Genomic DNA, 25,061 nt, shown 5'->3' on the forward strand with positions numbered 1-25,061 from the left:
ACAAATCCTAGTGATTATTAGACATTTTTTTTGTTTTAATAATTATTTAGATGTTCATTTGTTTTTGCTTTTTTGTTTGTTTCTATTTTTGCGTCAGCCACACATGTTGAATAAAGTATGTAGAGAGCAGAGTAGATGTTGAAGGATAAAAGTAGACAGAATGATATAATAAAAGTGAGCAGAAACATAAGGAAGAAGTGGGGCCGATTTTAAATGCCCCTTTGCCTGAAGGATTTCTCAGTCTCACAGCCTCTGGCAGGCAGCAGACAGATATTCAGAGGAACTTTCATCAGTTGCTGGTTTCCTTTTCCCTCTTGTTATTCCCTTTTTGTTGCCTCCATCTCATGCATGTCTGGTCTTTCTGCTTCACTTTCCTTTGGCATCTCATATCCTCATTCTGCATTCCCTTTCTCCTTCTGTGGTCTCCCAGGCCTCTTTTGCTCCCATGCTGCATTTTGGTGAATCCGAAAAGAGGTTTGTTTGTGTTGATGTGTTGGTACGAATGTTGGTGAAACCTTCAAACACATTAGCAGGTCCTGCATCTGCACACTGAGGCACACTCAGAGTTTGCAGCCAGAGATCTGCATCAGATGGAGTATTTTCGGCTTAAGCTTGTTTGTAATATCTGCTCAAAGAAAATTGGGGTAAGGTTTTTTTAAGTCCTTTTTTCAGCTGGCTGCAAGCTGCTTTGTAGCAATAATTGCTACTTTTTTCTATTTGAGTCATTTAAAAAATTAAATCATGTCTTAGATTTTTATTTTAAAACAACAATGCATCATTTCAAACTGAGAGGACAAAATGATTTTGTCATAAAATGGGGAAGCAAAAAGAGAGAGATAGAAATTACAACCTGCCCCCAAGAATAAAAACAAAACAACATCACTAAAAAAGAAAATAAGTACAATATAGCATCTTTCAGCTTGCGTTCATTATTTCATTATGGATAAAAACTTAGTGTTTTATCTGTGGAGCTTGGTTTGCTATCTGTTTCGTCAGTGGCTTAGGAGGATAGATCTCCATAGTTTAGTGCTGGAAATTCAGAGTTTCATCCCCAGAAGAAAGAGTGTTTACTGATGGGATTCGTGATAAAACAGTAACTGGGATGCTGCAAGAGACACAGTCTGAGTGGCAGAGAGTTGTTTATATTCTCGCGTGTTGTTTCAGCACACGACAGGTCCAGCCCCCACCTGGGGAGAGAGAGAGAGAGGAGAAGTGGCTCTGCTTAAAGCTCAGATGGTTTTACTTTTCCTTCTGATGGTCGTTTTAGCAGACAGATCACATCGAGACGAGTTAACTCAGACTGTGGTGCTTATCGCACTGAACCAGCTCAGAGGTGAAGGAGAGCAACAGATGTTTAATTCAAAAGTTTTTGATTTGGTAATTCACATAAAGGTGAAATACAAACTGAAACCATATGTAGCTGTCAGACTGTACGGGTGAGTAGCTTGTTTTGAACAACACCTAAGTTTGCTTCCCTAGTTTTAAAAATTGGGGAGATACTTGCTTCATTTGCTCCAGTTTTTAGGTTAATGTTTCTACATAAATGAAGTGAAAAATGTCTTAAATTATCAGAGCCTGAACACTTAATATCATAATATCAACATTATCATTGTTCCATATAGCCTAATGTAGTTTAGTATGGATGGAGTCATTTCTGATGAAGAATAAATAAAAAACATAACCAGAATATTCTTTAATTTAGTTACTCATTTAATCAGAAGGTTTAACAATCCAAATTGGTCAAGTTCATGTCTGTGGAGAGTGCAGCTTGTGATCGAACCTCTTTTGATGCAAACATGGATGAAACCAGACCGTATGTTCAGAGAACGCCGATTCAGTCTCACAGCAAGTGTTATGTGGCAGATTTTCCCATTTTTTAAAATTATTTTCTTTTTAAAATATACATTAAGAAGGAAATATGTGAGTAACCTGCAAGAAACCCGATTGCATTCATGCTAAATATATGTAGTTAACTTTGTAAGATGAAGATTTTTGTCCTGCGTTACTGTGAATGTTTGGCCAGACTGAAGATATTCTTTAACATAAAATCCCAAACCTGAGCGTTAAATGTTTTCATTTGTAAACATTTGTTGTCTTTGAATGAATTTGGTCAATTACAGTAAGAAGGAAGCTCATGCCTTGAAGTTTTGGGGTTTTGGACACATCTTTCACAAATATTTTTTATTTTGGCTTTATTATTATTTAATAAATCATGACACTTTGAATCAGAAGTCTGGTTTGGTATATTTGAAGTTAGATTTAAATACCTGAAGACCACCAGATCATTGCTCAATTTAGTTTTTCTTTTTTACCATAAATGTATCAGTTTGTACAGCTGGACATTCATGTTATTTCAATATGTTGATATGCCGTTTTTATATTCAAATCTTCAAATAATTAAATGCTAAACATTTTTATCTATTAACAAATTGCACACAATGAAATTCAGCCTAATTAGTGGCGAGTCCCATCAAAACTCGACTAACAATGCCAGTTATAAGTTATTTCTTTCATTAAATGAAACGTTTAAATGAAGCTTCATTCCTACTTTTTCTGTAAATTTTATTTCCTATAGAGTCGCATAAGGTCACCCATGAGTTTTCTTCTGCTCATTAGTCAGGGAGACAGCTGGCAGAAAAAGTAATCTGACATAAAAGCTTCACATTTAGACTTCTTTTCATACAGACTCTAATCAAACTACACAAATGAGCCTCTCAGAGCCACAGATACGCCTTCAAACACGGCGAAGAATCAGATTTGGAATAAAAGGAGAATGTACTTTTACTTGTTCAGATATGCTAACACTGTTCAGCCTTTTAATACGCAGCAAATACACACTCTGCAAATATGTGAATGCTTAAACACACACACACACACACACACACACACACACACACACACACACACACACTCTTTCTATGTTTCAGCGGCAGGAAACAGAGACAAGACGCAGCCCTCAGCTCAAGCAAGGGGAGAGGGAGGGGGGAAAAAAAGACTTTCACTGCTGGTTTCCATGGAAACTGTCTCCCGTTCAGTTTAGGGGGAGGGCAAGCAGCGAGCGCATAAGTTAGGCCGACATTTAAGGTGGCTCATGGACAGGGTGGGAGGGGATTATTTAAGGTGGCATAAAGTAGGTTTGGTTGCTGTGCGGCCAGCGTAAGGAGGGTCGTCTGAGGTAATGGCTGTGCAGAGCGAGCCGCTGAAAGAATGATAATGCAGACCAGAGATAATTGAGGTGTGGCCTCCTTTCACCTTGGACTGCACAGTCAGCATGCTCCACTGCCAGGACGCACGCACACACTTTGACACACACACACACACACACACACACACACACAAATGCTCACATGGATTATTGATATCAAGATCGCAGATCTGCCAGTAATTACATTAAAGCGTGAGGGATGTTGCTATAATACCAGCGTCACGCAGAGCAAATAATTGTAAAAATGATAAGATTGGGGATTTATGTGTTGATGTGTGCATCAGTGATTGTTGTGATTATGTGTCACACACTGCTGTTTGTGCAATGTCTGTGTTTCCCACCCAGTCACAAAACAATGCTTTTTGTTCAAGAGTATAAAGTCTCCTTAGAGTAGCTGGTATTTACTGTTTTGTGTGAGACAGAAATTAATTTTGCTTATGCAGCCCAGAATGGCCGTTAGTTCTGCAAAGCTGGCAAGCATATGAAAAGAAAAATGTATACCATAAATGCTTATTCATATTTCAGAAATCAGAAATTTTAATTTCGTCTTTCTTCTGAATTAGGAGAGCTGATTAATGGAGTGTAACACATGTAATTCAATCAATCAGTCTTTATTTCTAGAGCACTTTTCATGCACAACGAAACAAAGAACTTTTACATAAGCTAAAAACACAAGGCAACAACAACAACAAAATAAAAAGAAAGAATTACCTAACCAAGGCCAAGATTTGAAAATAAATAAATGTGAACAAGTCTTGTTGTTTTGAAGGACTGGAGAAATGTAACTGTGTTGATGAGGTGTAGGAGGAATCAGACGTAGAAGGCAATGAATATTCAGAATGTGGATTCAGAATCCGTTAAATTTTAAAAACGTTAAATAAATGAAAAAATATTAAATGTGTAAAAAAATAGAATAGAACAAAATCTGTATTTAATTTGGTATAAAAATAGGTAATTATAAGATTTTACTTGACATAAAAAAAATTGTTCTTCTTAAAGAGAGAGTGTGTTAAACACTTGCAAACATCGCATAAAATAAATAAATGCAGATTTAAAACACTAATTTAAGTTCAAATTTAGATGTAGTTTCATATTCACTTCATGTACATTTGGAATATGTTTTATTCTCCTCCATAATGTGATCTGCAGCAATGACCTGATAATAACTGTAGATAATCTCATGCTACATTATGCAGATGCTCCGGCTGCAGAGCTGAAGGTTCACTCACATTAGCACGTCGAATGCTTGTAGCAGCAACATGTCCGAGATCTGGCATCGTTTTCTGATCAATTTATTTGACCTCTTGGTGACACATCCAGGGTCGTCCACGTAAAGTGTCAAACTTTCATCATTAAATCGTTTTGTGACCAAAAACAGATTGTTCATTTTTCACCACTCATTCCAAGACACACACACTCATTAGAGAAAACACTTGTGCTTCATTAGCATACATGAAAGATGTGATGGATGTTAATATTTTCCCAAATGTTCCTCATCCCTTCACACTTAGACCCACATGAAATGTGTCTTTAAATATGCCTAAATATATGCCAAAATTTTAAAAAAACATGTGATAGCGGCTATAATGCTGCAAACAGTTGCTTAGTATGTTAGGTCAATTATTAATGGGTAATTGTTTACACCATTGCAATCCATAGAAGAAGATTATAAATAATCCCTGGCCTTGATTTTTTTAGATATTATAGAGTGAGAAAAACCCAGAAGAATCCATCACCACTGTTAAAGCTGTAATTTTATTCACAAAGCCAGATAGCTGAAAATCAAAATTATGCAGCAGAAACCAGTAGCGACTCTTCTACATCGCATCACTTCCTCTTCCTAATGAGTCCATTACTCCCATTCTTACCCCCATGTTGTCAGTTCTGCTTTACGTTTATGGATTTTGTACGTGTGTATTTGTGTGTGTAATTGAATGTCCGTACTGAGCTGAGGTCAATCTAAGTCCTTTGTGACTCAGAGTTGGTGCATTTTACAGTCTGTGCGACACATCGTGTTTGTCCATCTGCAGTTATTTTCAGCCAGAAGTTAAACTGTGAAGTACAGGACACGAGAGTGGCTTAATGTGGCAGCGTGAGAATGAAGATCAGCGCCTCACAAGCAGTTGCTGATGAATGTTGATCAGGAATAAAACATTTGTTTGTGGGTTTCTGAACTGGGCTTTTTTTTGTAGCTTTAGATGGTTTACAGGACGAGGTCACTTCTTTGTATAAAAGCTCGACGAGAGGCACCACAATGTAGGTTAAAAAATTGTCTTTTTCATTCAAACACCGCAGAAAGATTTCATTCCAACTTAGGGCCTGACCTACAAAGATTCAAAATAAGTTGTATTCAGTGCCTTTCTCTCTGACGCCCCCAAATAAAAATCCAGTGCAACTAAATTTCTCAGCGTTAAAATTTGAATTTACAGATCTGTAAATTTAATCTTTTATTTATCCAGCTCTTCAGCGAAGGTGTCAAAGGTTTGTTAGAGAATATTAATGTAAAAACAACATAAAGACAGAACCAAGGAATACAATAATGAGGAAGTTTAATGCAGGATCAGGCTGTGAAACAATTCAATCTGAAAATAAAAAAGCATGACGGGCCAGTCTTGCAAAAGAAATGTTTAATGTTAATGGGGGGTTTTTTGGTTAAATGAAGGTTAAATAAAATTTTGAAGCTGAAGCCAGTGACCTGTAGTAGCTCTGGATGACCTGCAGAGGTGAAAGAATGAGTTTTGTGAAGAGCTTTGCTAAATGAAAGTCACACTTTTACTCAACCATTTAGAAAACTCAGGAAACATGGACAGGGCACAACGAAACAAGGTGGAGGCAGCATAATGCTGTGGGGATAGTTTTCTTCAGCAGAGACAGGAAATCTGGTTACCGTTGATGGAAACAAGAATGGAGGTAAAATTCTTCTAGGGAAGAGCCAGGCGTAAAATGTCAGGCATTTTCTTGTGTTGCAAAGGCCTATTGGTGGATTTGAGCTTGAGATATTTTTCTAAGACAAAAAGTCAAGGATTTCAGTCTATAGGTGAGTAAAGGCATTAGAAAGACTTGCATGTGAAAACTTTCAGGTTTTAAAATCTGTGTATCATCTTGTTCACAGTTATGCACTTCTGTGTTGGTCTGTAACATTAGATGACAATGAAATACTTTGGAGTTTGTGGTTTTAGTGTAATTAAACACCAAAGTTTTCAAGGCATTTGAAAACCTCAGTCATATTTAATAAACTGGATCCAATGAGGCACATTTATCAGATTAAAAGTACCTTTTAGTCTTGAAGTAGTTATTAAACATTATTTTCATTAAGGGTACAAATATGTATTGAAAATAGTTTCTTTATTGGTCTGGTGTAATTTTCTTGTTTTAAATGTCATGTTTTCATTGACCGTTAGCAGAAAATCACCATAATTAAAAGGAATAAAGCTGAATGAATGTGCTTCACTTAGTAATAACATTTATGAAAAAGATTGACTTTCCAATAACATTCTAATTTCTTAAATGGGTCTGTATCTTTGAGTGTCGCTTGTAATTAGTCGGAAAAGTCAGAGAGTTCAGGAGGTTTTGTGGTGTCTTTGACAAGAAGCAGAGACCTAAAAAGGACTGGATGACACAAGGATGAAACAAATAAGAAGTAGGCGTGGTGCAGACAATTAACAAAGCATCCACGGGAACCATCAAAGGCGAAAAGGAGTGGGTGTGTGGAAGAAAATCACAAACAGGAAGTAGTTCTGTGGGGGTATCTGGCCGTAGTGGTGTTGTGTGCACAATAAAAAATGAGCACAAAGAAAGAAAGAAGACAGATTGTCGTTTTCCTCCCTCCCTTCTTTGTATCGGCTCTTTGTTGTGATTCGTGTCACCGTAAAGAAGCCGCTGCTGCAGATCGAAGGGTTGCCTGTCTACTAAGAGGCGCTTTGGGAGCATCTGCTGTGGCTGCGAGCCCTGAGAGTCATGTTGTCTCCCCTGAGTGGCTCAATTTAGTGCCTAGCTTCCTTCTCCTGCTCTCTGAAAATACTAATAGCATTTCTCTTTTGTCTCTGTTCTTCTTTGTCTCAGAGCTGCCTTATGGTTGGGAGAAAATAGACGACCCCATCTACGGCAGCTACTACGTTGAGTAAGTTGACGTTTTATCACCCTGCTTTATAATAAAACAGGGAATACACTGTTTTAATGTCCATCTGAAAAAAAAAGATGATTCTGGTGAAAAGCAAGTCCTTATAATCACTGTGTGTAAGTAATTAAACTATAATTACTTACACAGAATATTATATATGAAGCCAGAATACGAAGTAAATGTTTTAATGCCCGTCACCTGTCATTTTTTCTTTAATTTGTTTTTAAAATATTCAACAAAGGACTTCTATTGAAATATTAACTAGTGCAAAACATTCCCAGGAGTGGGCATCCTCTCAAGTTCACCCTGAGGCCAAACTGTGCAAAGCGAAGAGTTATTACAAAACGCACAAGAGCTGCATCTCAGACCCTCAGGTTGCATCTTAAGAGTGGCACTAATTGTTTTCCTACTGGTGAAATATTCAATTTCATATTCCTTCACATGCCCAATAAACTAAACAAAGCAATCTGTGTCTTTAATATAGTTGAGACAATTATTAATGCATATTCTAACACACAACCACTTCAATTTGATTTTTTTTTTTCCTTGGTGTTGATTTATGTTCAAAATGTTTCACTGATTTCCACTAGGTATCATCATAAATATTGTATATGTATGGTCTGGAGGTATAAGAGTAATGGCTTTCATAACAGCAAAAAAAAAAAAATCAAAACAAACCAAAACAAACATACAGACTAAATATTGGATACATGACAACCTTTTCTGTCCCGGGGGACTCAGGTGAAGCAATTTATTTACAAAAAAACTTTGCACAAAAAACTATATGGATCAATGTTGGTGACAATTTTTAGTAAAAATGCTACAACGATAAGAAACAGTTAAAACGTCACACAATTTATGCATATAAATGGTAATAACACATGTAAAAAACAAGGAAATGTGCTATTATATAATATTTCTACAGCAAAAGAGTTTTTATTTGTTTACGTCCGAAGGACATTGGAGGAGCATTTAATAAAGAAACCTGCAAAAAAGAAAAAAAGCAAAGCAGGCTTTTCAAAGCTGCTTGTGGATCAATGTGACCAGAACATCATGAGATATTTGGTCATAAAGCCGAACTCCACAGTTGGTGAAAGTCAAATAACATGTCAGAATAAAACACCTCATGTGAAGAGCTGCTTTAAGAGCTGCAGTAGTTGGGCAGCTTTCAGTCATGGAGTTCAGCATGAACCCTTCTGCAAACCAAAGTATTCAGGAGTCAAATGTGAGACCATCTGTCCGACAGACGAAGTTTGTTTGTGAAAAGCACAACGATCCACAGCATGGCAGCAAATATGGAGTGAAATCATGGTTTAGGCGTTTCTCGAATAGCTTAGTCTAAGTCCAGACTCCAGTCTAATGAAAATGTTGAGGCAGGACCTTCAATTAACTGAGGATAAACATAATCCCTCAACCTCCAATGAATTTCTGCAAAGAAAAGTGAACCCAAAAAATGTCCCACCAATATGGACGAAGTCCTGGAGCTGCAGCTTTGAGCTGCTGCAGCTGCTTTGGGTTTTACTTTTCAATCTACTGAATATCAAAATCTAAAAATTAAATTTAATGAAATAGCCTGCTATGTTGGGTGTAATTTTTCCATCTTTGACTATATTTACCTCATTCAGAAGATTTTTCATTATCTTCTGGTATGAAAGAACTATAACTTAATTTTTTATTCAACTCTCTGGTTCTAACTTTATTATAAAATATGAATACTTGAATCCTCTATTGACATTTATCCAAGCTACTATTTGCCTCTGACTTAGAAAATTAAATGTGTGCATTTGTGTATTATGAAAAAAAACTTGCACTCCTCTTTGTGAACTTTATAACTATTTTTAAATGAGCAAAAATGGTTTCCTTTAAGCGGGATTTAACATTTTTGCACATTTTAGGCAAACTTTGTGAATATTTTAAAGCCATTTCAACAACTTACAGCAAACCTATTAACTGGTTTTGAACCGGTTTAATAATTTCTCTCATGTTTTTTTATGATGTCATAAGTGAACTGAAGTAGAACATGAAGTAAAATTAGTTGAAAATCTTAGCAGAACTCCTAGAGAGATGTTTACGCTGCTATTCTTAACCTTCCTGATAAAAACAAAGGTTTTTAAATGAATGTTGGATGATTTCTCAAATTTTCAATGTGAGATTATGCAAATAAAACAAAAATATATTAACATATCCTTACCGAGACGTATAATAAAAGTGACTATTAATGAATCTCCACGGAGTCGAATTCAACAGTCTGAAGTGTTATATTATTATTTATGAATCCCTACCTTCTAATCAAGTTTTTATTCCAGAGCTGTGCTTTTATCTTGCTGTTTTACGGACAGAGCATCTCTAAAGGCTTTTCTGCTCATTCTAATGATGCCGTGTATTTTCAGTCACATCAATCGAAGGACTCAGTTTGAAAATCCAGTCCTTGAAGCCAAGAGACGTCTGGAGCAGCAGAGACAGATGCAGAGCCAGGGACTCTCTGCTCTGCCTTTACCCACAATATACAGAGGTATGATCCCAACATGACCAAACAGAGACCCTTCTCATACAACAACATGGACCCAATATGAGCCGTTCAAAATGAAGTTGCTAATTTTGAGTGTTTCCTGCCAAACGGGCCCTCTGAGTTATCCTGAGCTACCCCTAAGAGTTTGCAGTTTCATCTGAACCAGATGAGGCAGATGTCACAATGGGCTACGCAGGGTTGGATGGAGATCGGGGGTAGTTCAGGCAATAGGAGAACATTCTCACCCCGAGGCCGCCGGCCGGTCAATCCAGGCGCAAACGTGACGACATATGAACCCAACACGTTACGTTCTGCTTGATCTGAGAGTCCAGCTTAGCAGGGAAATGCGTTATAGATAAACTCCAGATTTTATTTAATGCAAAAAAATTAAACAAAATCATTTGTTTTGATGCGGCAAAACAAATGCTTGCTGATTTTGACAGTAGAGACAATGTGAAATGTAACAAAAAGCTTGTCTCTGAATGCAGAAAAGCCGTTGTTTACGAGGGACCCGACCCAGCTGAAGGGCACCTTCCTGTCCACTGCCCTGCAAAAGAGCAACATGGGATTTGGTTTCACGATTATCGGAGGCGACGAGCCCGACGAGTTCCTGCAAGTGAAGAGTGTTATACCAGACGGACCCGCCGCTCAGGATGGGAAAATGGACACAGGTAATCACCGGATGCGTAATTGAAGCTGGTTTGGTGCGTAGGGAAACCAAAAACAGCATCTCCTGCTGGATTAATGTGTTTATAGAGATGTTTAAGTGTGGCATCGTGGTTCTGACAAGTAGCCATGATGGACTTTGGGTTCTTGCCATAGACGAGTATATGAAGTAGATTTTCCTGCCAGAAGTTTAATTTCACTGCCCGTCGAGCCGAGCGCATCAATGCCAAGTAAATATCGATGCTGCGCTGTCACGACGCTTTTCCATCATCTGCTATAATGCTTCAGTTTTAGCTGGCGGAGGTCACAAAGTCCTCCAACAACACAAGGACGCTTTGAACGTCCAGATCAATTCGTTTAAATATTTTCTTGATCAACAGTTTTCCTGATTGCTGTTTGGAAGTTTTCACTCAAAACTTCTTGTGCAGATGGATTTGATTGTACTTTTCTGTGTTGTATTAAGCCATAATATATCTTTGTTATTACAGACTTTGCAATACGCTGAAAAAATAGTGGATTTTTTTCACATCTTATCACAATAAAACCACTAATGAAGTAATACTTCAACGTAAAATACTGCGTAATTGTGAAGGAATCTGAAAAGTGGGCCATTCATTTATTTTCTGCCCCATTTACTTCAATTCCTTTAAATAAAATTCATTATAATTACATTTAAAGGTCACGTAGTTAGTGAAAATAATCTGTCTGTGTTTAATGAGGTTTAGTGGGACTTATAAAATAATAGCTATAACACAACAAGCAGGATGATAATGGGGGTTAACATTTGGCCAAATTGCTAAAAAAAACCCCATCTTAGATAAATCTGGACTGCTGCAGATTCAGATTAGACCCTTAAATAAATAGATAAAATCAGTATAACTTGCTAAGCAGACCAGATAAGATTAAGAGAGTTAAACACACTGTTTTATTTCAGAATCATCTTGATCTGGAGGTTATATACTCTTCTATCTTTCTCCTGATGGGAAGGTGGCAGGACGTGAAATTAGGAGAGCAGGATGCAGTGTTCAATCTATTACGTGGTCGGTCGTTCTTGCTGGTCAGTATCTTCAAATACTAACCAGCTGCTCAAATAATTAAATCAGACATGTTCAAACCCAGTTCTTCTTCAGTGCTGGAAAAGAGACGCATCTAAAAGTAGCAGGATATCATCTCTCCAACACCGGACTTGATCACCACAGAATTAAAATGAGAAAACGAGAAAATGTCTCCAACGGGTTAAAATGCTGTGCAGTTCTGTACAGAGCTGGTCTGCTCATGTTTCTCCTTTAAAATGCCTTAAAAAAATAAAAAAAATAAATGGGTAATTATCCATACGACTACTGACTACTGCATGCAGTCATTGAAAGTAACAAGAAATCCACTCAGAGCGTCGGAAAGGACAGGAGCTTCTTAAAAAGACAGAGGCCAATTTTAAGGCATCAGTTATGGCTCTGATCAAAGTTTCTGTGAAGTTGTTTTTGATGTATAGAGTATTTTCATAACAACTGAAGGCAGCATTGTTACTTTATTGTGGTGTAAAGTGGCGCTATGTGCCTGGAAAGTACATAACATCCATTCTCATTCCTTTACAGAGAGATGTTTTGTCTTTTAAGTTACCGCTGTAACACATGCTGGGGCCTAGAAAAGCCTGAGCTCCTAGGTAAATGTCTTTGTGGCATCTGATGGTGGCTGCAGAAAGCCGGTCAGGACCAGCTGCCATCAAAGAGCGGACCAGAAAAACTGCCTCCCCAGTAAAAATCCACCTGTCATGAACATTACCAAAGCCTGTGGATGTAATGTCACAAACATGATGTGTTGATGAGGTCAGGCTGTTGTGCTGCTGCTGCTTCACACTTGATCTTTCACACATTGTGCAGAATATGTCAACCTTCCCCCTCTAATAATTTTGGAGGTCTATCTGAGCAGCAGAACCTCCTGGTGAAATCTGTTCGCTGCTGCGGCCGTCTTTACCTTGGTTCTTCTCAACACCTCAGCACCCCTTAGGTGGCAGGGTGGGGTCAGAGTTCAACGATCCTTTCCTCACTTCCTGGCATGCACATGTTCAGGGAATAGAGATGAACCCATCTCTCCATGAGTGTGTCTTTATTGGCTAATATGAATTTAAACATTTACAGGTGAGCTGTCTGACTGAATTCTGAAAAAGTTCAGGGAGAATTAATATTTGGACAACTTTCCTTTTTTCCTTTTTCAATTTCTCTTGCTAAAGTTTCCCCAAAATATTCCAGTTTATGAGATGTTTCTTAAAATCTGCAGGAATTACAGGAAATAATAAACTGTGCTTCAGAAATATTCATGGAAGCATATTCAGGGCGCCCCATATTTGAGCCTTTGCTTCCCTTCCAGGCATGAACTATAGTTTCCCTGCACGCTTTCTTTTCTCTCACTGTTCTGGTAATAAAAGACTGAAACTTTATTGGTTGAATCTCGAGCAACACCTTCATTACCGGATCTGTTTCCATTTCCCGAGTTCCACTGCTGGTGAAGAATGGGAGGTATTATCAAAAATAACACACACAAAGAGTTGACACCAGTGGCACTAAATTGCCCGCTTGTGTCGTATTAATCCCCCGAATCTTAAAAACCACGTGAGATTCAGACTCAACACAAGCGGCGGTATCTTCTCATGAGGATCACCAAGCTGCAGACCCAACATTAACCAGTGTGTTTCCATTTGGATTCCCCCTGAGCAACACATGAAATCCTCCTCTGTCTGCTTGTGAACTGCAGACTCCTTGTGGATACGGATGCCTACAAGAGCGTTCGCTCTGTTCAGACATAAGCTCTTTATGTATGTGATTTAGGCTGAGTTTACAGAAACAATAACCGGTGGAGGCTTAACCTCGGCGCAGACTTTTAAAGCTGTAGGCGCAAACTGTTTGTTGTTGGCCCGTTGCCTGGCGCGGCTGGTGTCTAAACGTCTCATTCAGAGTAAATTTCTAAATCTTCCTCTCTGCTGCTCTCATTGTTTCTGTTTTATCTATTTCTCTGTATTTTATCTCTGTCTCCCTCCTTCCCTTTAAGTTTGCTCTTTATTGAGCTGCCTTATCTAACCATGTCGTCTGACGCTTCCCCCTCCGTCTTCGTCCTCAACGTGTTTTTGTCTGTTTTCTTTTTCTCCCCTCCACTTTTTTCTCTCTTTATCCCTCCTTCCTGGTCTGTCAGCCTTGCTCTCTGTTCTGATTTTTTCCCCCTTTTCTCTCCAATTTGCTCGTCTCCACTCTGTGACATTGCCAGAGCTGCACTAGCACACACTTTCACATGCAGGGACTCACGCAGACACCCTCTGACTGAGATTAGCTGGCCTATTTGGCTGTGTGGCATTGCTCTCAGGGATTGTGCATGATTGTGGATTTGACATGTGTGTGTGCAGCAGTGTAAAATAAAGTATTCGAGGCAGCCGTATTTGTCACTGCACTGTCACTTTTAACTGTGAAATATTACTGCTTCCTAAGCAAAGGAAGCAAAGAGGTTCTGATGATGAATGATAATCTATAACTGATTTCCAGTGGAGCGAAAAACTATTTGGCTCCTTCCAGATTTCTTCTATTTTTCCTTTTTCTGTTATATCAGATTTTAAATGTTTCTTAACATTTAATAATAGTGAAAAAAGCAATTTAAACAGACCTGGCCACATGTAGGTGAATAATTTCCCCTCATTTTGATTAACAAATTAGCTATGATTAGCATTTTTCGCTTCATTTTCACCAGTCACACCCAGCAATGATAAATGTCTGATGAATAGATTCAAAAAAGCACTTAAATAGAACCTGTTTGGCAGCATAAAGTAGGCAAGAAATCATTTTCCTAATCTAAATTTATTCAAGAACAGAGAAGAAACAAAGTTCAGTTAGTCTGGATATTTCTACAGAGACATTTCTAAGGTTTTTCGTAAAACCACAATGAGAGAAATTATCACCAAATTGAGAAAGCACAGAACCATCATGAACCTTCCTAGGTTTCCCCTGCTGACCAAATTTACTGGAAGATTACACTGAGTTTCTTATTAGTGGATTTTATTTTCTGACATCTTCATTTCTGCCGTAATTGGATCTCAGTTGCCAAAATCGTTTTGGTTTTATACAGAAAACAAACCTGGACCTTATTGGCCTCTTTTTAAAAAAAAAAAAAAAAAGTTAAATCAAACAAAATTAAACATTGAAACAGGAACAAGATTATTAATCTTCTAGTATATAAACTTATTTACACAAATAAATGTTTGCAAAGTGAATCACTTCATAGTTACTTTGAACATAATAATCAATTTGGTTCTACACATGGATCCAGTTGAGTGCCTCCCACTCTGTCCTGGAAGTACCAGGTTCTGAACAAAGGGACAAACAATAATCAGAGTAAACAAAGAAATATCAACAGAACAAATGTACCAAAAATGAACTATATCAACAGAAGAAAAGTGTAAATTATTACCTGAGGGTTTAGTGACGTTTTTCTGTGAAGTGCTGAACAGATAGAGAGCTAGATATGGTGCTTCTCTAGTAGCCAACAAATTGTTTTTGAGGTAGAAATATGTTGCAAATTGATGTTTTTTTTTAACAAGGAACAATGTCTATATTTATTATCTTTCATCCATTGTCAACAGCTGACTGACATTGTCTCTGTACCATTAAAAGGAGTTTATCTCTAATTGTTCTAAGTCTTTAGCTGTCTTTAGGTTTCCTTATTCAGTGGCGGTCATTTCTCTGCGAATGCTTGCTGCTTTCACTCAGACCTTAGTGTCTCACATCTGCAGTAGATCAGCATCAGCAGCAGGCAGGTGATACGATGTTCCTTTGCAGCTCTTTCAAGGGACAGTCCACTTCCTCTCTGTTCCGCTGCTCCCTGTTCTGATCCCACAGAGATTTAATGGCAACAGACTGTGACAAGTTGTACTTTTCAGAGCACAGTGTGTCACACTGAAGCACTGACACTAAAGCATGTGGGTTGTGAGACATAAAACCGTCTCCAATGTGACTAAAGCCGCTCTCATCTTCTACCCTTCTTCTTCTTCAGGGGACGTCATCGTCTACATTAATGACATCTGCGTGCTCGGCACGACTCACGCCGATGTTGTGAAGCTTTTCCAGTCTGTGCCGATCGGTCAGAGTGTCACACTCGTGCTCTGTCGAGGATATCCGCTGCCCTTCGACCCCGAGGACCCGAACGCTGCGGCGAGCGCCTCCCTCACGCCCATTGGGCTGGAGCACCGCCCCCTGGTGATGAACGGGCGCGGCAGCTACGACCCCTACCTGGAGTATCTGTCGCTGAGCTCCCAGCTTCCCCCTCAGGCTCTGGCGCAGGCCGGAGCCTCTCACCCCGGGGACACGCACCTGGATGGCTCGTCGCTGCCGCCCACCACGCCTGGGTCGGCGTCCGCACACACGCCGCGCGATGACAACGTCTCCATGGCCTCGTCTGGGGCGGCAGGTGTTGCCGGGGCAACGGGACAAGGACCAGAGCTGCTGACGGTCACGATGGTGAAAGGCGCAGAAGGTTTCGGGTTCACAATCGCAGACAGTCCGACTGGGCAGCGAGTTAAGCAGGTGATGTGTACCATCTCCTTCTTTCAGTTCCTTTAATATTCTTAATTATTGAAATATTATTAGATTCTTTTTGATTTAGCCTTAATTTTACCTGGAATAATCTAATTGAGATTAAAATCTTCCTTCTCAAGAGCTTTCTGAAACGTCGAGTGAAGTCTGAGATAGTTATAAAGTTATGAGTAAACATAAAGCAGAGTTAAAATAAAAAGTTGTCTTTGATTTAGTGAAGAAAGCCATGTAAGGCTAATTACACCCAAAACAGCCTCAAATAATAAGGCTATAGTTTAGACAGAGTTTGAATTTAAAGTAATAAATAAAAAGGTCTGAAAAAAATTCTCACCCTCATACTTTGAAACCTGGCTGCAGAGAAAAAAAGTGCTCTCATTGCATTATTTATTAGATTTGCTGCTTAGTGTGAATAATTACCAAAACCTACTTCTCTTTGAACTTTTGTGCCATTTTATATTTTTTATGTTTTAACAAACTAAGTAACACAGTGGAAAAAAGTCAGGACTTAAGTCTGAAAACTTTTACTGGTTGATTTTGTGTCAGGCGAAGCGTGTCTGCGTTGAAGCAACCGTGTTTTAAATCAAAACATTATAATAAACTCTTACAGTTTAATGACAAAGCTCCCCACATTTTCTTCAAGATTTTATGTTTTTTCAAAAAGTTAATGTTGTGGAAACACTAAGAAGAGACAAGCCCACAGCATCATAGATCCTCCTCTGTGCTTAATGAGGACAGAGGAGGACCAATTATTTTTTAAAATGAGATTTCCCCAACCTTGTTTATTTTTTTTTTTTATTTGCATTGGGAAATAATGTCCCTGCTGTAAAATATCGATTTATTTCTGAGCATGTTCAAACAATGACAGTTTTCTTGATCAAAAAACTCCCCAATCACATCCAAACGTGCAGTGGCAGTAAGGCAGACAACATTTTATTCATGTTCAAATTAGAAAATGTATGTAGGTGGTTGTTTTTTTCCTTTATAATATTTCAGATATGTAGCAGTAATTTTCTGAGTGAAGATGAATATATAGTTTGTATCTTTCCTTTAGAAATAAGTTCCTCTCCCAGCTTCTGTGCTGCATCTCTGCTGGTCTGTTCAAATGTTCTTCTGTGAAGACAGGGGAAATTAATATATTATTTAGGATTTTCCACTGCCCTGCATATTTTAAATGTTTTCCTGCTCCAACACACCTGCAGCTTCTCATCAGATTCAACTTCATGTGTCGTGTTTGAACCAGGTGTGATGAAGCGGGAGAAGATGTAAAACATGCAGAGCAGAGAGCTCTGAGGACCAGGACTGATGCGGACCGGGTACTTCTGTTAGCTGCTTCGTATTAATGACGCATTTCAAGCGAGTGATGGCGGATGTGTTGCTGCCGGGGTGCAGGTGTTGGAGCCTGGTTCCCAGGGCGCGTCGGGCCTGATCGAAGGAGACCTGATCCTGGAGGTGAACCAGCAGCCGGTGGCTTCAGCGGGACACGGACGAGTGGTGGAGATGCTCAAAGAGTGTCCAGTGGGCGCGGAGGCAACGCTCCTCATACAGAGAGCAGGAACAGGTCAGACTCATTGTAGATGCTTTCTCTTTAGTTTGTGGTTTGGACTCGCAAATGATCAAATAAAATGCAGCTTCTGTTCGTTCTGTTTCGAGTCTTGAAATTCAGGACGTTGCCTTACGAACTTATTCACACTCCTTGAATATTTCTGCACTTTGTCACATTACAAACATAAACCTCGATGGTTTTTATTGGGATTTTATGTGACGACAAACACAAAACAGGGTTTATGACAGTAGAATGGAAAAATGCATCTGCTTTCAGCCCTCTTAGCTCTGATACTCCTAAATAAAGTTTGTTGTAGGGCGGCACGATATTAGGTAACCATTCAAAAATATGCAGCTGTGTTGGGGAATTTTGCAACGATAATACAACTCACCACAAATAAACCAATATTTAACTAATATATCTTAACACCTTTAATAGGAAACATCCATATAGGGATGAGTCCATCAACTGCTGCAGATAAAAATCATTATTTACGTCTGACATGGTTTTATTACAGCTCTGATGTTTGGTAATTAAATAACTCACTTCTGGTGTTTTAATAAGTTTATCATAATATCTTAATACCTTCCTGAAATATCGTTTGCTGCATTATGGAATATAAATCACCTAATATATTAAAAAACATTATATTAAAGGAGTTGAATGTGTGGTACTTGTATTCCTAACTATTTTTATTGTGACAGAAGTTTATGATATTTATATTACTTGCTGAAATTTGAAAATGGTGGAAAATGGTAGTGGCAGCATTATGCTGCAGGGATGTCCCTCTGTGGCATTTGATGGGAAAATGGATGAAGCCAAAAGAAAATCTCTGAAAGGCAGCATAACACTTGAAACTGTGGCGAAAGTTCACATTACAAATATTAAAAAAATGAAATAACTTTACAAATATTCACTACTTTGTGTTGGTCTGTCTCAGTAAAACTCAGGAAAGCGTGAAGGTTGTTGGTGGTGACATGATAAAATGTCAAAAACTTAATTGGCATGAATAGTTTCACAAGGCAACAAACTTGAAATAACAGCAAACAAATCAAACTGTGTCATTATTCTGAAAAAATAAAATTAAGCCTTTTATATATGTGACTGCTAACAGGTCAGGTATATTACATCAATATTCAACTCAAAATCATAAAAGATCCAAATTGCTAGTAAAAGTTTAAAAAGCAGTAGTCATAAGTTTTTAGGTTTGTTTAGTAATATCTTAAATGTGGGAGGTTAACTTCATACGACATGAAATGTTACATTTTTCTTGACCTTTTATCAACTTTTTAGTATTTAATCTGCATTTGAAAAAGACATCCTAAATAATTTCAAACACAATTGGCTGTTTTGGAGATTTCATAAGCCAAGATGACTTTAGCAAAATTCGGAAAGAGTCCAGATCTGGAGCATCTTACAGCTAAATATGTGCTGGCTTGTGATCCTCCTGCGTCACTTCATGGAGCGTCTTCAAGCCCAGCTGCTGCTTTGCGAGAGAGGAGTCAAGCAGAGGTAACAGTGAGAGCCCGGAGAGCAAAATACTGTTTGATTAGGATCATTTTGACAACTGTTTATTTTTTTACACATTCAAGTCTCTGAAGCTTTTTTTTATTTAGACTGTCTGAAAGTCTGTAAATGAGATTTTGCCTCTGCAATATTAAGTAGTTAAGATGACTGATTCCTAAGAACAATAAAGTTCTTCAAAACAGTTTGTTGTATTGATCAAGAGAAATAAACTACTGTAAAATTAATGTATTGTTTTTTTTTGTTTGTTTGTTGTTTTTTTGTATGTGCTGATTTGCTGAGAGAATTTATTGCAAATAGCAAATGTATTGTGACTGCTTGGGCTTTATTACTCTTGTCATGTTGTGGTAGCTGTTTAAAGATACAGAATATTAAATGTAAAACAAGCTGAGCTGCAGTGGGAGCTAAAGTTTCTCTGTTGTTGTCAGGAAAGCAGCTTCAGTCCCACAGGGAGAAACAAATCTTTATAACAAACTCACTGGGTTCCTCTGTTCTCTGGAAAAAAGTGTCCAAAATATGATTTAAATGCTTTCCAGACTTAAATCCCTGTTAAATTTGTCTAATTGTTGTTCCTTCATCCCTTCCCTTCCTCTGGATTTTGTAGATTTTTTTTTTTTATTTAAACTCTGACCCCAACAGAAACGTCCACAGTGAATAAATTAACAAAGAACTGCCCTAGAAATATGTGAAACTGTGGAGGACATGAACAATGTGTAGGAACCTTCCTGCAGTACTTATAATGAAATGTTTTGAGCCTAAATCCCCTGCAGAGCTCACAAAGACAGACTTCTGAGTGTTGTGAAAGAACTCGGCCGACTGGACTCATGCAACGTTATTCTTTTATTTCTGCGTTCAAGTCCATCATGGTGCGGTGCCGGTTTGGGAATAGTCGAAACGAGACAAGAACACAAAGTGATGAGCTGCTCTAGCACAGAAAGGTCTTTAAGATATTCTGCGCATTGAACAACAATCTAAGCATAAAACAAAGATGAGGCTTCGATCGTTCTTTGGAAATATTTCAAGGAAAAACAGGTTTTCACTGCAAGGAAGCTTAAAGGAAATATCCTGACCCTTTTTTTCTGTTTCCTCCAAAGAAACGACTTAAATTGGTCGGCTTTATTTGTCTGACATGTGCTCTCACACCAACTCTACAAAAGGTGCCCTGGTCAAAGGTCAGAATTTGACTTGATAATTTCCTTAATCTGCTGATAACATTTAGCCTCTGGCCATCGGACAAACACACATTTTTAGCCACACAGTGAGGAGGAGTCTGTGGAGCACACACTCCAGAGTAAAAGCACAAAGAAGCAATCTCTTTTCTTTAAATTCTCGTTTTGACTTTGGTTTCTCTGGAGTTGACTGCCAGTAGAGCAGTTCATTTGCATTGTTTCTCAGATGGTATCAGAATAATAAAGGGGTAAATTGTAGACAAAGCCTCTTGTTTGCATCACTCTTTTCATGGATTGTATTTAATTAGGGATGAAAGTAATCAGTCTAACATGCATCTCAGGTTTAATTAATTTATGTGCGACTGGAATTACTATTTAGACTTTGAGAAGCCATCAAAGACATGAGCGCTCAGCGATACTAATACCTGACGTAAGAGCCGGTTTGCTTATTTTACGGCGGAGTTATTAAAGCGCCAAACTTCCGCACAGCCGAGCGAACCCAACATGAACCAAACGTTTGCTTACACTCTGTGCTCCGGCTGCATTAGAGCTAATTAAAATGACGTGATGAGAACAAATGATTCTGATGTTTCCTGCAGAAGCAGAAAATGCAGCAGTGTGTACAGCTGCATGCTCACATGTAGACATGGGCGACACAGAGCTAATGTCATGCTGCCTGAGCGTCTTCTAATTAGCAGAGCCAGTGTCTGCCCCCTGGTGGTGGGTTAAGGAATGCAGCGACATTTCACAGTCAAATTTGTAATTCCCAAAGAAACAAAAAGCAAATTACTGTCAGATTTTTAAAGTTGTTTCATTTTCTTGCAGTTTTGTTTTCAGGTTTCAGTCTGCATAAATATGTGCATTTATTGGTTCATGAATTATTCATCTCATATGAAAGTCTAACAGTCTAAAATATGTTTAGATTGTTTATTTTTTTATCTTAAATTTTATTTTGTGACATCTTATCTCATCACTATATTTTGTTATAATAGTTTGTATTGTTGCAAAAAGCCGTATATTTACATTTCAGAACCAAAACAGATTATTTTTAATCTACTTAGGTTTTCAGTTCTAACTTAAGCGAATAAGTATGTTGTTAAATTATTTTGCTGATTTACTGAAGTTACTCAAGTAAATCTTAAAGGGCATTTATCACAATTACTGTAGTATTTCATTTTCTGTTGTGTTCAGGTCAGTTTCATTAATTTTCATGACTGAAATCCAGAAATATTTAGCATTAAACTCCATCATTCAAGAACAAAACTGAGCACAAAGCAGCAGAAAACGCAGCTGAAAATGGATGCGGTTGCAATCGTTGCAGCGAAGAAAAACATACGAAACTTTTCAAATATAAGGATGGCAATGTCTCCGTCTCTACTTTGAATTGATTAAGTAAAGATTTTTATTTTTCAGATGTAAACGTAACAAACCTGCACTCTGTGTAGAGTCATCAGCCTGAAACAACAGGAACTTCTTTGCAACCATTCATGTTTCTGCTGGAGTTTATCTGCAGATCACTATTTAGTGAGTGAAAAAAAGGAAAAACCGATGTCACCCTGCGACTTCAGTCTTGCTGTTTTGTCTCTCAGAACAGAGACTCTGTGTTGGTCTTCTTCATGTGTAGCTGTGTGTTTCTGTGTGACTGCCGCGCCGTAGCGTGGGCGCTCTGCCAGCGTTCTGCTGAGCTCTGGTCGTGCTCGCAGCTCCGTCCCCTGACATTCCGGCCCAAATCCGAGCCAACCACATATCTGAAGCGTTTTGCAGCACCAATCAGGATGCGTTTGGAGGCAGAGAGGAAAGACAAGGTGCCGAGCCGCTCAAGCCAATCAGAGCAAACCTGAAGTCCATCCAGAACCCAGCGGGCGAGTCTGTGAGGCCCGGCCTGCCAGACGGTTTGACCGCTGACTTGTGAGGGAAGCCACACGATGGCTCTCTGGAAGTCATTCATTTGTAATTCATCAGCGTTTGTGCGAGCGTGCCACACACCCCACACATATGCCGGCAAATTGTATTTGCATTTAAATTAAGCTGACATGCAACTGTGAGGACAATGTTCCTCTTTAATATGAACGGACAATTAACTTGTGGCCGATAGTCGTTCTGTGCGTTGAATCGTTAAGGAAAGTTTCCTGAGAATGAGTTATTATAATTCCTTAAAGCCTCCCTGAAGGCCTGTGTTCCCTGCTGAACGCAGTTATTGTTCCCGGCTTCCCGCTGGGCGCCCCCTCTGTAGCCGAATCACTTCAGCACCACGGATAGTGCTCCCTAAACCCATGTTCATCTTTACAACTCATAGAAAACCGTGCTTTTGTCATCTTTCCCATCTTCTGTCTTTCACCTCACCTAATTATCAAAAACTGTGTCATTAAAACCATGTTATAATATTCGTGTGCCTGTTCATTGCTCAAGAGCCAACAATAAATTATATGACATAGACAAGATGGATACAAACTAACTCTCATGAGACAGGAAAATCTACGAGACATCTTTTCATCGATTGCATTCCCTTTCCTGTAAACTTTTGTTTTCTCTGACAACAAAACAATAATAGCAGAATGAAGTTGAGAATTTCACAAAATACAAAAATCTTAGCTGAAATGACTTGTTTGTCTTTTAATCTGGCCTTAGCATCGAGTTAGCGTAAGTAAAACATTGATCTCACCGTGCATTCCCAAAAGTAGCAACATTTCCGAATCCTGGATGTTTTTGTTTTTTTTTGTCACATTTGAAGCTCAAACTGATCAAATAGTGCTTTAATTTGTTCGATTACCTTCATATCTCCTAAAGGTCTAACTCTCTCTTGCCTTTTCTCTGCCAGAATAAACAGCAAACATGTCTCAACATGTCATAGAAGATGGAATTTCTTCTAAAAGTGCTTTAATGTCAAACACCTGATAGAATAATAGCCAACATTTATTCTGCTTCACTTAGTGATAACCTTCACCCCAGCAGCAGCGTTGTCAGTGCAGCCTGTTAGCACCAGGTTTGCTGCGATATTTGAATAGTGACAGAATATCGAGTGTCCGACTGGACGCTCTCTGGGCGATCGACCTAAAATAAAGACGTTTTCTGGTCAACAGCTGATTTCTCTGTGCATGAGAACAATCTGACCTAAATGGCCTTCAGATTTAGATAAATAAATAGTGTCTGAACTTTAGCCGGTACATACCGGATGATATTCCTTTTTAAAGTTACCATTTAATTATTCAAATGTAAACTGAGCTGCTGTCATCATCGCTCGAGCTTTTTCATCATCGTATTGACTTTCTGCTGCTGCTACTTCAGGCTCTTAACACCTTAAATCAGACGTGTTGATGAACATCCTGGAACAAGGCAATCCATTATGGTAATTATTTTGGGCTCACAAAGAGAAGACGAGACAAGGTTTCATGAAGGAGTTTGTGAAAAGAAGAATCCATATTTTTTGTTTTCACCAACAGAGTGAAAGCTTAATTGTAGAGTAATTCAGGGAAGGTTTGACTTGAATGTATTACACCATTTGTGCTTGTCTCAATTTAGGGAGGTTCTGAAAATGCTTTTTTGTGTTTTCACAAAAACAATTAATTTTTCATACATCTTACAATGTAATTTAGAGAATCTCTGTTCGGTGAAAAACTACCCTATTCAGGTTTGATCAAAGTGTTTCACATTTTTTACTAGAGATGATCAAAAACATCTGTCTATAAAAAAAACGGGATGTTTGAATGGACATTTTAATTTAGCACCTTTGGAAACATTGAAGAAAATGATAATCTTGGCGTCATCAGTCTACCTGTTTTTTTCTGGGTGCCTAAAATGATGCCCCAATATGGATTGATCAAAGTAGACAATCTAATGGTACCTAAACTTTACTGAGCAGCTTCTCTGTTTTTGACCTGCTTTACGCAGGTGATGAGGAAACTTTACCAGGACTTGAAAAGTAATTTCAACAGAGCTGAGTGAATCAGGTTTTGGGTCAATTTGTGGTTATTTGTGAAGCAAATTTAAAATGAAGCAAGGTGACGATCCAAGAAACATATGGCCACAAATCACATTTATTTATTTCATCTTAATCTTTATATCTGTATTGATGAAATCTGTCCAATCCAGTTCTGCTCTCAATCTTCCTCCATGAGTCTTATTCCTTCTCCTTTATGCAGATCAAACAATGTTCTGCAGTTTGCAAAACACAAGAAAGCACATTGGAAGAAAGAAATCCTGAAAATGAATCAGGGATCCTGATGAGTTTGCTTTCTCTGCTTTTATATTTTAATGAGATAACAATTTACAAGAAACTAGCAAAACAAACCGACAATGGCATGTTGTTCTGTTGGCGACAAGCTATTTCTCAAGTGAGTTTGGCTGATTTTACAGGATAAAGCTGGATTGTAGCTTTAGCACAAGCAGGTGTAGTTGGAGAGTCTTTCCAGAAATATATTCCTTTTAGTGCTCCCTGACATTTTTCGTGAAATGTCATAAACTTAATAAATATTAACTACTTGAATTCTCCCAGGGGTTTTATACAGGCACCCACCTCGGCTAAAGGATTCATGCAGGAGTTTAGCTTTAGGAGAAGGTTTATGTATTTCAGTGCATGTGAGTGGAGTTTCAAATGCAGAGGGATTTTTTACAAGGCAGCTGCTGCACATCTAAATGTATGTATTTGGGTCTTAGCAGCACAAATGGACTGTATCCCTTAGATTCAGAGTCACAAGGGAGCTGTGTTCATGGGTGTGTTGTTGTGATGTAGCTCTTCCTGCTTCTTTCATGCAGATGAAA

The 25,061-nt window shown here is 38.4% G+C and overlaps 1 protein-coding gene across 12 annotated transcripts in view; it reads left to right on the forward strand.

The window, feature by feature from the left end:
• Nucleotides 1-25,061, forward strand: part of magi2b (membrane associated guanylate kinase, WW and PDZ domain containing 2b) — a 109,823-nt gene that overhangs the window by 68,754 nt on the left and 16,008 nt on the right. For 8 of the 12 annotated variants that reach the window (XM_015047543.1, XM_015047533.1, XM_015047542.1 and 5 more), the window contains exons 7-11: nt 7,268-7,325; nt 9,716-9,837; nt 10,323-10,505; nt 15,529-16,061; nt 17,457-17,625. In XM_015047543.1, the coding sequence (XP_014903029.1) occupies nt 7,268-7,325; nt 9,716-9,837; nt 10,323-10,505; nt 15,529-16,061; nt 17,457-17,625 (1,065 nt within the window). The remainder of the gene's footprint in view (nt 1-7,267; nt 7,326-9,715; nt 9,838-10,322; nt 10,506-15,528; nt 16,062-17,456; nt 17,626-25,061) is intronic. The other 4 variants (XM_015047534.1, XM_015047544.1, XM_015047539.1 and 1 more) reach the window with 1 other exon arrangement.

This window comes from Poecilia latipinna, unplaced genomic scaffold (assembly GCF_001443285.1).
Source record: "Poecilia latipinna isolate Pla-1442-1.1 unplaced genomic scaffold, P_latipinna-1.0 Scaffold831, whole genome shotgun sequence".
In the NCBI taxonomy this organism is placed as follows: Eukaryota; Metazoa; Chordata; class Actinopteri; order Cyprinodontiformes; family Poeciliidae; genus Poecilia; species Poecilia latipinna.